Source organism: Belonocnema kinseyi, chromosome 8, assembly GCF_010883055.1.
Source record: "Belonocnema kinseyi isolate 2016_QV_RU_SX_M_011 chromosome 8, B_treatae_v1, whole genome shotgun sequence".
Lineage (NCBI taxonomy): Eukaryota > Metazoa > Arthropoda > Insecta > Hymenoptera > Cynipidae > Belonocnema > Belonocnema kinseyi.
In genome coordinates, this window is record NC_046664.1 from 86,376,810 (window position 1) to 86,389,943 (window position 13,134).

General features: G+C 30.2%; 1 protein-coding gene across 1 annotated transcript; it reads right to left on the minus strand.

Moving 5' to 3' along the window:
* Window positions 1-519: 519 nt before the first annotated feature.
* Window positions 520-7,718, minus strand: LOC117177881 (peroxiredoxin-2). Its single transcript, XM_033368939.1, has 5 exons — window positions 7,294-7,718; window positions 6,209-6,326; window positions 1,200-1,439; window positions 935-1,100; window positions 520-823 (listed from the first exon to the last, which is right to left on the minus strand). Exons 1-5 carry the CDS (start codon window positions 7,469-7,471, stop codon window positions 770-772), a joined length of 756 nt encoding a protein of 251 aa, XP_033224830.1. The 5' UTR covers window positions 7,472-7,718; the 3' UTR covers window positions 520-769.
* Window positions 7,719-13,134: the final 5,416 nt, after the last annotated feature.

Genomic DNA, 13,134 nt, shown 5'->3' on the forward strand with positions numbered 1-13,134 from the left:
CAAATATGCATATTTAATATGCCCAAAATAAATAATTTATTTACAACTTTCTAAATAATTCTCTAAATATTTGAATACTTTCTTTAATGCTGATTTAATTTCTTATACAATTTGTTTCCTATCATTTTTCCACGATTATAGTAAATTATTATATTAATATAGGAATAAATAATAGTGAAATTTATTGCAAGAATTATTGTAATATTGAGATAAACAATAAATTATTTAGGCCACTCATATAAAGTTGCATAAAAATCTGCATATTTATAAGAATTAATCAGATTTTAAGGAGCAGGTTTAGCATGATAAAAAATAAATCTTATAATCATTTTTTTAAAATATGTGTTTAAAAAAATTATTATTTTTGTGCACTTTCATATGAGTGTACCAAAATAAATAATTTATTTACAGTTCCTTTACTATATCCTATAATAATATTCTATAATCGTGATTTTGTAAGGAAATCCGTTGAATTTCCTATAATATTTTGTTATAAGGGTTTTCGATTTAAAAAGACACTTTTTTAAAAATACTCTAATTTATTATTTATTTTGTTCACAAAATAAGAATAATAATCACTTTCAAATCAAACTCAATACGTGTTTTAAAACTGTAGGAAGATAAATACAATTTTTACAAAATGTAAATGATTGTCATTGATTAAGAATTATGCATATCCAATGTGAAACATATAAAAAATAATCTTATTTTAGAGTTCACTGGTTCACTCTCGCTGATTCGTAGAAAATATAAAAGTACAATACAAATTTCAGATCTCGTTCTTTGCAAAGAACTTTTTCTTATCTATCGGGTTTGGAATTATCTGAAAAAATAAAAAGAAAGAAATATGATTAAATTGTGTGCCATATTCGATGGTTTTGTGATTTTTATTGAAAAGTTATATGAAGAAAAATAATAGTGTAAAAATACTCACAGTATCCTGGCCAGGTTTCCACCCTGCAGGGCAAACTTCCCCATGCTCGTCTGTATACTGGAATGCTTGAACTAATCTCAATGTTTCATCAACAGATCTTCCAACAGGAAGATCATTCATCGTAATTTGTCGCAAAACACCCTTGCCATCAATAATAAACAACGCACTGAAATGAAAAAAAAAATGATTTTTGAATTCTTATATACTACAAAATAATTAAGAAGAATTTATGTTGATAACACAAAATAAATATTATTTTAATTACCGAAGTGTGTGTCCTAAATCTTCTAAATAAACTCCATAATCCTTAGCTATTTTGTGCGTGAGATCTGAAAGCAAGGGGATTTTTATTTTGTCTAATCCGCCTTCTTTTCGTGGTGTGTTAATCCAGGCTAGATGAGTAAAATGAGAGTCCACAGAAGCTGCTACGACTTCCGTATTCAGTCTTTTGAATTCTTCCACTCGATCAGAGAATGCCAATATTTCAGTGGGGCATACGAAGGTACTATAGATAAAAAAATAAATTCTAGTTTAGGGCATGTGTTACTTAGAAAATTGTCGATTTTACCAGTTATAGGTTCCTACGGCTTTTTTCCTAGAATAATAAATATTTTGTCTAAACAATTTGGGAAATGATACCGAACATGCTAACGGACGTCCCCACACACTTCTTTTGTATGTTAATTCAAGAAAGTTTTAATTTAGCAAAATGTGATTAATTTGCATAGCGTTTAGGCATTAGTATCGATTTTTCAGTGTTAGATTCCCCCGGCTTTTCCATTTACTCGAGCGTTACTTCCAAACTACACAATATTTTTGGCCAAAAACTTTGGACTTGCAAATAAACATAGTAACTAATTCCCGGAACTAACCTTGTTTGCAGGCAATTGAAAAAATTTATTTCATAAATAATTTCATAATTATCGGAAAGGCAGGGATGAAAAACGACGTAACCCTAAAATAATGCATAAAATTTCTATTTAGCACAATAATTTTTTTTGTTATTATCCCTCAAAAAAGAGTCCGGGGACGTCCGTTATGATATTTTATAGCATCTCCGAATTCAGTTTTAAAAAATTTTCATTTTTGTGGAAAAAACCGGGGGAACTGTACCCGATTGACTACACGACGAAGTATCACATGCCCTTAAGGAAAAAAGATGCATTTATTCCAATGTAAGATTTCTCTGTAAATATGTTAAACTTGTAATAATTCAGCGGAACTTTACAAAATATCAGAATTTCTTACTACCTTGTGTAGACAATATAAGCTTTAAAAAGAAAAGATTATGTCTTATGGACCGAATATAGAAGAATCATATAAATATTTAATCAGAAAACTTATGAAAGTGTAGAAAGTTCTTTCTAAAAGTCATACAAATTAATAATGTGATGTCTCACCAACGATTAATACATAATATTATTTAATTAATTTAATTCAAGTTGTTAGCAAAAACTGACGTGCAATATGGCAACGTTGCATGAGATCCCAATTTGGTGGGAAACCGACTGATTCGATATTTAAATGACAACAGGGGTACCAGCGTAATGGAACACCAAAAATGAAGTCAAATTGCTTCAAACTTCCGTTCAATTATTAAATCTACCCATGATTTTGCCATGTGAATGAAATTAATGAAATATTCAGTAATCATAACTATTTAATTCAATTTGTCAAAGTGAATAGCTATTGTAGAAATTTTTAAGTGTATAATTATGACTTTCTGGTAGTGAAAAAGGATTTATTGTTAATTCGTATTAGAATTAGTACAAGTTATGTCTGAAAATATCCTTGTGGTACAATAAAAAATGTGATATTTTGTAATAAATTTGCAATTGGAAGAGCAATATATTCAGGGTTTCTAGCGAAATTTAATTTTCAAATTCCCGGATTATGTTACATTGTTAATATTCTTTTATCAGAAAATAGCTTGAAATGGAAAGCGAAAGCATCTTGGCATAACCCCAAGGGAAAACCAGCACAGTTTTGTCAAAACGACGCTTACAATTCTTAGTAACTTATATTAAAAATAAGCCATCGAAAATGTTATATTTAAACTTTTTTGCACAAACATAAGTAAAATAATTGGTTTAATTACCAAAATTAGATGATTTTATGCAACTAACAACACCCAGGTAGAAGGTATTCCCATATTTCTTGTCGGTAGTGTACATTGGAAGAAATGGTTTGAAAAAAGTTAATTTTACTATTAACAAGTTATTGCTATTTCATTTAATATATGTTTCATTTTACTATTATTGTTGAACTTGTGGCAACAAATTTAAAAATGAAATATTCGCTCTTCAACTTGATCACTCAAAGCGAAACATGCGTTGATGAAAAATAGTAAAAAAAATTACTATAATGACCACTAACATGATTAAAAACTTTAAAAGTAAAATTTGGAAAAATTTTCTAATGTTTCTAATGTAATGAATTTCTAATGTTAAGTTCAATTGCGAATTTTTTCAATCATAAAATTATTCAGTTTACGATGCTTCATTATCATTTCAAACGCAGTTTTGAAGATTTAAACAAGTACACACACTTCAAAGCATTTTATATTAAACATGTTTTATCGCAAATGTTTGAAGTCGATCAACTGTTAATATAAATTAACTAAAGATTTTTAAATCAAATTTAAACAGATTTAAATGTTAAAAATGGAACTAATTGAAATAAATGCAAACGTCCGATTAAAACTTAATAAACTATTTTTAATTTTTATATAATTAAATTTTAAAGATTCATAATTGAAAGCTTTTATTCAATTTAAATCCTGCCAACTATTGTTTCTGTCTAAAATATTCCATTTTTAACAAATTCTATGTGAAATTAAAAAATTGATTGTTTATTAAAAATGAGCCGTCATAATTTAAATATTTAAAACAAACCAATTTTAAATTGAGTCAATTAAAATAGAAGGCCTGAAATTTGTTGAAATTTCAGAGTGCTAAATTGAAACTTTTAATTTTATAATTCTAGTTTTTATTTTTTTAAATTAGTTTTCTGAAGTATAAATAACATTTAAACAATTATTCATTTCAAACAACGCATTAATAATTTTTGAATCAGAGAAAAAATTGAGAATTTACCAGAAACTTTTTTCCTTCCAAATTCCGTCATTATAAATAATAAGCTGAACGACAAAAGATCAGAAATTAGTAGACAAATTTATTCCCTGCACCATATTTTGATCAGTAAATTAAAAAAATTTTCCATTTTTTGATTGGTTAGTAATAAATCTAATAAGTTTAATCTGGACAAACGCTTTCAACATTAAATCGAACAATTAAATGAACAATAATAATAATTTTATTAAGAAAATAAAAATTTATTAAAAATAATTTAAAATAAATTAAAATGTAAAAAATAAAAACCAATGCAAGCTTCATAGTCCATATGTAATAAAATATAGGATCCAAATGGTATTTTTTGTCACGCTTATAGGAATTTAAGATAAAAGAGAAGAATTCGATGAAATTCACAAAGATTCAATGTGAATTAAAAGAAATCAAATGACTTAATTGAATTCAGTAAGTTTGAAACGAGATCAGAAAAATGGAAGGGAATTTAAAAAAAAATGTATGCAATGTGTAAGAATTCGAGAAGAGGTTAAAAGAATTTAGGATGAGTGAAATAACAATTTTTAAAATTCATAAAATATATTGAATTTAATAGAATTGAGTAAATTTAGAAGAATTCAAGTAAATTACAAAAATCTCAAAGACTTCAAAAGCATTCAGGGTGAATTAAAAAAATAAAAATCTCTTCAAATGTTTGAAACTCTACTAATTCCTAACCAAAGAAGTGACTAATGACTACAAAACAATTCAACTTAAATGCAAACGAGTTCAAATGAATTTGAAAACATTTTAAAATCGATAAAATTCCATTCATTACAACAGAATTTGAGTGAATTTAAGGAATTTAGAGGAGATAAGAATTAGATCAAATTCATAAAAAATCAAACTGAATTTAAAAGGCATTCAAGTGAATTCAAAGCAAATCAAAAATATGAAAAAATTAATTTAATTGAGTAAGTTTAAAATGAGTTTAGAAAAATTTAAGAGAATTTAAAAGAATTTTATGAAGCCTTAGAATTTTAGGTGAGTTTTAAGGACTTCAAGATCAATTAAATAAAAACTTTTTGAAAATCTATTGAATTGAGTAAAATTTAGAAGAATTCCGGCACAATTCCGAGTGAATTGCAACAAATATTTTTAAATCTCTTGATATCTTTGAAACCCTACAAAATCCCTGACATCTTGAGAATAAATTCTTTGGAAATTTTTTTGGAAATTCTTTTGAAACATTTAAATATTATAATATCCAGTGAAGTTTTATGAAATTTGATGATATTTCCAGAAATCCTGACAAATTTATTGAAATACCTTGGGGGCTTTTAAAACCTCTTAAAATCATTGAAACCCTTAGGAAATCTTAAAACCTTATAGTTCCTGTAAAATCCTTCCATAACTTCCGAAATTCTTTAAAATCACATGCAAATTTGTTTAAATCTCTTAAAATTAGGAAGCCCCTTGTAAATCCCCTGAAATTGTTTAAAGCTTTTGAAAACGCTTGGGAATTTTTTTAAATATCCTAAAATATTTCAAATCCTTTAAAATCTTTTGAAATTCCTTCAAACTTTTTTCAAAGTCCTTCAAAATGCCAAGGAATTACAAAAACATATTCAAACAGAATTAAAAAAAAAGAGTTGAATTTTCATGAAAAAAGTTCGGTAATTTTCAACCTACTGCATAGTTTAACTTTAAAGCAAAATAGATGATTTTTTTTTGAATACATGAATTTTCAACCAAAATAAATGAATTCTATACGAAAAATATAATTTATGATATTGTTTCAACCAAGAAAGATTTCAATAATCAAACACAGTTAAATTTAACCAAAAGAGTTTAATTTCCGAACAATAAAAGAAGAGATTTAGTTATCAAAAGAGATACATTTTGAAATGAAAAAGCCGAATTTTGAACCAAGAAAGAACAAAATTTCCACTAAATTGTAGAATTTTCAAACCAAAAAGAAGAATTTTCTACAAAACAGTTAAATTTTCAAACCGGAAATATGAATTTTTAACGAATAAGTTGCTTTTAAAGCAGATAGTTGAACTTTCTACTAAATAGTACATGAATGTTCAACCAATTAGCTGTATTTCCAAAGAAAAATAGTATATAAATTCTCAACAAAAAATATAATTCCTGCTTAGAAGTATTGCATAGAATGAACTATGAAGTATAGTAAAATTGAACTTACAAATCTAGTGGATAGAAGAAAAATACCAAGTACTTTCCATGGAAGTCGGATAACTTAATATCGTGAAATTCTCCATTGACGACTGCAGTCCCTTCCCAAAATGGTGCATGTTTTCCAACTGTAATTATGGAAAAGGAAATCGATTTATAAATCATGTTTACGATTATTAGAAACCTCATTATTCTATAATACTTCATAATGTTAAATATTTTATCATTCAAACGGTTTTTAAAATCTGTCGAAAAAAAATTTCTACTATTCGGATAAGCTTGTATGAATTACACAATCTATGTGTTAATAGAATGAATATATACTCTTATTGGAATATCGCCAGTAAGTACGACAGTTCTTGAATTAGCAGACCTTGAATCAACTAAATTTTTTAAGTTTAGAAATATACAAAACTTATAATCAAATATACTGGACACAGAACTGTTTTTTTTTTCAAGATATGATATTTGTGATAAGAAAGAGAGACTAGAATTTGAATTCAGGTCATAACAATTCAGGCACGAAATTAAAATTACCTGTAAAAAAAAATAAAACAACACATTGAAATACGTGGCAATGGTAGCAATAAAAAAGCAGTAATCGTCAAACAAGGAAAAAAACACAGGAATTTTTATCAGCGGCCTTTTATTTTCGTACAGGCAGTCGTAAACAAATGCCAATAAATGCATGTAAATTAACAGGTGGACTTCGAATTTTTCAGAAAATTTTCCTGTTTTTATAATTTGGGAATAAAATTTTCTTTTTACTTCTGTTTTAATTCAACTATGGAGAGTTGATCATAGCCTTATGCCTATGTAAATAATGAATTTGCAATTGATTCAATTAAAATATACCTAATTAAATTGTTGAGGTTTTTGATCAAGGATTAAAAGCAGTTACCTATATATGATAAAAATAAAATCATTTAAATAAATTTGAAGGGTCAATGAATAAATTAATATTATGAAGAGACGCAAGCTTTAGAGAACAATATTAAAAATTAACGATAATAACTTAGTTTTAGAGGTATGGGGTAATAAAGAAGCTATACAGACATATCGTGATATTTATAAATGAAATATGAATGAACTTACTAACTGCTTTCGTTGTTTGTAATTGATGTCCAGCATGTTTTTGGCTGGAAGGATATACAGTACCTCCTGCGAAGGAATAACAAGTTTCGTCTTCTCCAAAATGAGAAAGACAAGTAACTCCTTTCAATCCTGATAATAAGTACAGTAAACTTGAAATAAAAACGATATAGTACCACATTTTGATTATTACAATTATTGTTTACTGTAGACTCGCACTGGTCTACTGATTACTACTCCTACTGATGGGACATTGAAGCATTGAAGATCCACGTTTGCATTTACATTTGTGACTTGCACTGCTTTGGTTTTTAGGTTAAGTTCGAACACCGGTAGAGTTTTCTACCTTACCGATACATTAATGACAATCTCTAAATGTTTCAAATAAAATAAAATGGATTTGGAGAATAAATTCACACACAACATTTATACTTTTAACGTGGAAAAAGATAATGAACGGAAGTTGAGATGCAGAATAAGTCATTAACTTAGAAATTTGTAACATAACATAGGCAACAAACAAAAGGGAATCAAGAGTTGGCAACACTGATTTGATTGTTTACGTCCCTCTTTGAACTCTGAAGGGTAAAATTGATAAGCAGCAAACATTTACGAAGTTGAAGAATTTATGTTTAAAAATGAAAAAATTGCGATAAGCAGCTTAGGCACATATTTGAGATGATTAAAAAAGATTTTCTTCAATAATAATTTTATTTCTCAACTGCCCCGATTGACAAATGGATCTTACTTTTATCATTTGAAGCTTGTAAAAACTATAAAAATTTTATATTTTTCTTTATTTATTTCAGTTACTAATACAAATTCACCAAAAGTCTTAGTTTTTTTTGTGAAAATAAGAAATATTTTGGTAAAAAGTTTAGAATTTTCAAAAATAGGACTTGCTTCTAGAAATAATTTAAATCACACCCATAAACCTTTCCAATATCTGATAAGGAGAAAGGCGGCCTTGTGTCTGATCACAGAAATAATTTAAGGTCACATCCCCTACCCCCTTTCCAACGCCCCATGAGGGGCGGGAAGGTACCCCTGTGACTGGTCACAGAAATAATATGAGATCACAAACGTGCCCCTTTTCCAATGCCCCGTGGGGGCGGGAAGGCACCCCTGTGACTCGCCACAGAAATAATCTCTTTTTACAACACTTCATGGGGTGGGGAGGTACCCCTTTGACTAGTCAAAGTAATTACATAAGTTACAGGAACGAAGATTATTTCATGATTAGTACTGTATAAATTGGTTAACAGGAATTAGTGTTTTCTATCATATTGAAATAAAAGTTTAATGATGATAAGGCTGAAAAATAGTGCGAGGCTCGAGGACTGAAAATCACTATATTTGATCAACTATAATTGCACTATTAGCATTTTGCAGAACTATTGGCTAAATGTTGAAAATATGTTAATTGTCCCGAATTTCGATATAATTAACATTTTTGGTAATTTTAGTTTAGTCAAAACGATAAATTTTATGCAATGCATCCTTTTCGGGACGACTAGCCAAATGATAAAAATAGGCTAGTCGTACTGAATTTCGGGATGACTAGCATTTATCTTGATTTCCGGCTAGTCGTCCTGAAATTCGGGACGACTAGACGCCGCCATTGGTAGGTTTGCCTACGAAACCCTTTACGGACTGATTTTTTATTTATGTTTCCAGTTGTATTTATAATTTAAATTTGACTAAAATTTTACCCTTGTGTTATTCTGATAGATCCATATTTCCACAAACGGTTGGAGGAAGTGTTTCTCAATCCTCGACGGGTTGTCTCAATTCCATAAGCTTCTACTTTTCTCGACCAATCACATTCTAATCTTTTTTTAGCTCCCTTCAATTCCTGAAGTTGTAAACTTAAATGATCTGCACATCGTTTGTGAACATTTAAAATACCATAACAACAGACTGATACCTAAAAGATTAGATGATTTCATAACTCCTATATTTTTAATTTCGTGAATACATTTTTATTTAAAAAAACTATTCAAGGAAATAGGGTAGGTTAACGTTAAAAAAAAAGATTTTTCGTAAATTTTGGTTCAAGAAACTTTTATTTATATGAGCACACGTGTTATGGCATTCGATGGACGCATATTTGAGCTTCGGTTAATAATTTTTTCATGTAAAGATATAGACAATTTATCGAGTTACAGTCATTCTCCGGAGAGTCTAAGAAAAAAAGACGCAAAACGGGGCCCCTGATGCTAGAGCACTGGATTATCTTAAATCAAAAAAGTTGAACGGCATTTTTAATAAACAGTTGTAGAAAAGTTTTGAACGATCGTAAAGTTGAAAATAATATTTTTTTACAAAATTTGTAGAGAACGAGTTCGAAAATGACATCAAGGCAACGGCTGCAGTTGAATCATATAAATATCTGGGTATTCTTGAATCTAAGGGTATTCGACATACGATAGTTAAGACAAGCCTAACGACTGCCTTCACTACGAGACTCAGATTAATTATGAAGAGTTTTCTCAACTCGGCAAACAAAATCAGGGCGATCAACACATATGCCATCCCTGTCCTCACGTACTCCTTCGGGCTCATAAAATGGTCTAACACTGACCTTGAAAAGTTAAACAGAATTGTTCGCGTAGAAATGATGAAGCACCAAATGCACCACAGAAATTCAGCGATTGAAAGGGTAGTTCTACCACGACAATTAGAGGGTAGGGGCGCTGTAGATGTCTAGAAACTGTATTAGTCACAAGTTATACAGTTGCGAGACTATTTTAACAGCAAAAGAAATGTTGTGCTTTACAGTACCATCTGTCAAGAAGATCTTGAATACACGCCCTTAAATTTGTCCTCAGATGGGGCCTTGAATATCAGGACAGAAACCATAGAGGAATTAGAAATACAATGGAGGCAGAAAGCCATCCATGGCGAGCACTCCAACACGTTAGATCAAAATGAAGTGGATAGTGAGGCATCTAATATTTGGCTAAGAAAGGGTGTTCTGTATCCAGAGGCGGAAGGATTCGTCATTGCAATACAGGACAAGGTTGTCAGCACCAGGAATTATCGCAAACACGAGTTACATCAAGACGTGGTTGATCGGTGCCGAGTATGTGGAGACACCAACGAATCCATCGAGCACATTATTGTTGGCTGTCGCGTAATGGCTCAGAGAGAATATACGCACAGACATAATGATGAAGCGGGCATTATACATCAACAACTTGCCCTAAACTTAGGACTCTTAAAAGAATGGATGCCCTTCTATAGTTATATTCTAATGCCCGTTTTAGAAAGCGAAGATTACGTCTTATATTGGGATGTTACTATCCAAACGGACCATTACATCCGGGCAAATCGACCTGACATCGTGATGCGAGAAAAAAAGTGGAAGAGTCTACATCATCGAAACTGCTTGTCCGCTTAACCGAAATTTGCAGTCAACCTATACAACCAAGATCTACAAGTATAGCGAGTTAAGGCATGAAGTGAAGACCATAATGTAGGAATGTGAATCATGCATCTATTCATTCCATTGTGATTTCGGCTACAGGCAATGTGCACGCAAGATGCACTGAACATCTTAAACATTTAGGAGTCATTAGGGTATTGGCAGCAGCTCAGAAGGCGGTTTTATTAAACGCCGGTCGCATTGTAAGAAACTTTCTTGATCATTAGGAATTGAGCGACTAAAATCCCGTGGAGTGGCAGATGGTAGCTCTAAGAAAACATCCAGATGTGACTGTTGTCACCTCCAATGCTCGTGGCCGCTGATAATTTTATACCTACAGCATCATCGCAGGAGGTTTCAACCATCGTATTAAATTATTTGAATTAGCTTATGACATTCTAATCTCATCAGTCACTTGACTTAGTCCGTGGCTATAATGTATAACCGGGTTTACCCGAGTAAAAGTTTAATAAAAACACATAATAGTAATAAAAGATCGTTCAATCCTCGTGAAATAATTTCTAGAATAACTGGTTAAAATTTGGGAAAGATCGAAAGAACCGTTTTTGAAAAATCGCGGGCCTCGTTTTAAAAACTTGGTTTCGAGAAAAACACTTTTAAATTTTTTAAACTAGAAAAAGATTGAAAAAAATTACTTTTGAAATATTATACTTTTGAAATGGTATACTTTGATAAAATCTAACGTACAAAAATTCGATTTTTTTTGCCTCCAAGGTACCCTATCCCCTTAATGAACAAATGTAAAATATTTTTTATCAATACCATGATTATTTTCTCGTCTACTGAATCTCGAATAAGGTCTGGTTCCATTTTTAGGCACCTAATTTTCTTTATATCATTATTCATGTATTGGACCAAATCAATAGCATTTATGCATCTTCTTAATCGATTGTTTTCTTTCTGGATATAACTTATCTCACATACGACGTCTTTAATGTCTGGTTCTAATTCTACTGTCCATCTGAATAGGACAGCAGCCCTTGCACTTAATCTGATATTATTATAGAGATCTTCTTTTTCTGTTTCTGAAAATGCTTTTTCCATAGAGCTTAGTGAATTAAAAGTTGCTAGTCTGAAAGAAGAATTTTAATGTTTAATTTAGTAATTTACTATAATTTTATAAATTGAGTATAATTTGTCAAACATATATCACAAGTTATTTTTGTACCATATTTAACGTTTAAATCTTTCACTGAATATCCATACACATGACGATGGTCGCAATAACTGCGACCGTCAAACGAGCCGGTTTCGCTTGATCCACTATACCTCTAACACGATGAACTGTTGAACAGTCTGACTATTGTGTACGCTGGTCTTCCGGTTTCAGGCACAATAAAAACCATTTTCAATTACAAAAAAAAGAACATTTCTTGGAAAAGATCTCCGCCCAAAATGGTACCCAGTGCGCACAAAGTGGACATCCTATGTCCATGTCATTAAGGTGTCTTTACGATATCGGATATGGATTTAGTGAAACTAAAGCGTAGGTGTTAGGACATAAAATAAGAAGAAATTACCCTTTATGAAAAACTGCATGGTTTTGTGAGTACGGGTTAATATCAACCGATTTCACTCAAGTTTGGAGACAATTTTTTAGTTATTCGAATAAAACTAGGGGGCGAGAAAACCAAATTTTATTTTAAAAAACAAGGGCCGTCCTAGTTTTCATGTTTTTTCCACTACTGACCGATATCAGCCTTTTAGATTAGCTTTCTCTGTTCACCATCATCAGTGAGTATCAAGTGCTTAAGTAATAATGTTTGTAGAGCAACTTCAAGATCTTCTTTTATTTGAATCTCGATTGTGCTTATAAGAATTTTTCGAAGAATGTTTCCTATGCTATTATCTATGGATAAAAACTATCGATCGAAAAAATCGCAGAAGCCCCGAAGAAATTCAAATAAGAAACGATTTTGAAGCAACTGTACACAAATAATGGCTAAAACACTTGATGCTCCTTGATTATAATGGCGTAATGATTACTCCACAGAACAATCATAAGAAGCGTGATGTATTTGGCACCGGATAATATTTTCGAAAGCGTCTTCAAGTATCGCAAATATTTGATTGTACTTTACATTAAGGAATATTTAAAGTTTTTCATAGTATTTCAATTTTCTTTATAATTTCCTTTGTTTAGAGATTATCGTATTAGTTGTAGCATTTTCGAAAGCTTCAAGTTTATCGCAACTTTCTTCAACAATCAATTAAAGTTTCAAAATTTTTACCAGTGTAAATATTTTGGTACTGGTCGTATCTAGCAATGTGCTGTTTCAGAAATGTATCCTTTTTTGAAACTTTCAACTGAAAGTTTCAAAAAGCCGTTAATAAACTAAGCTGAATTAAAAATGTAAAAAAGTGGGAATTGAATTTATTCTTATTATTCAATTCAA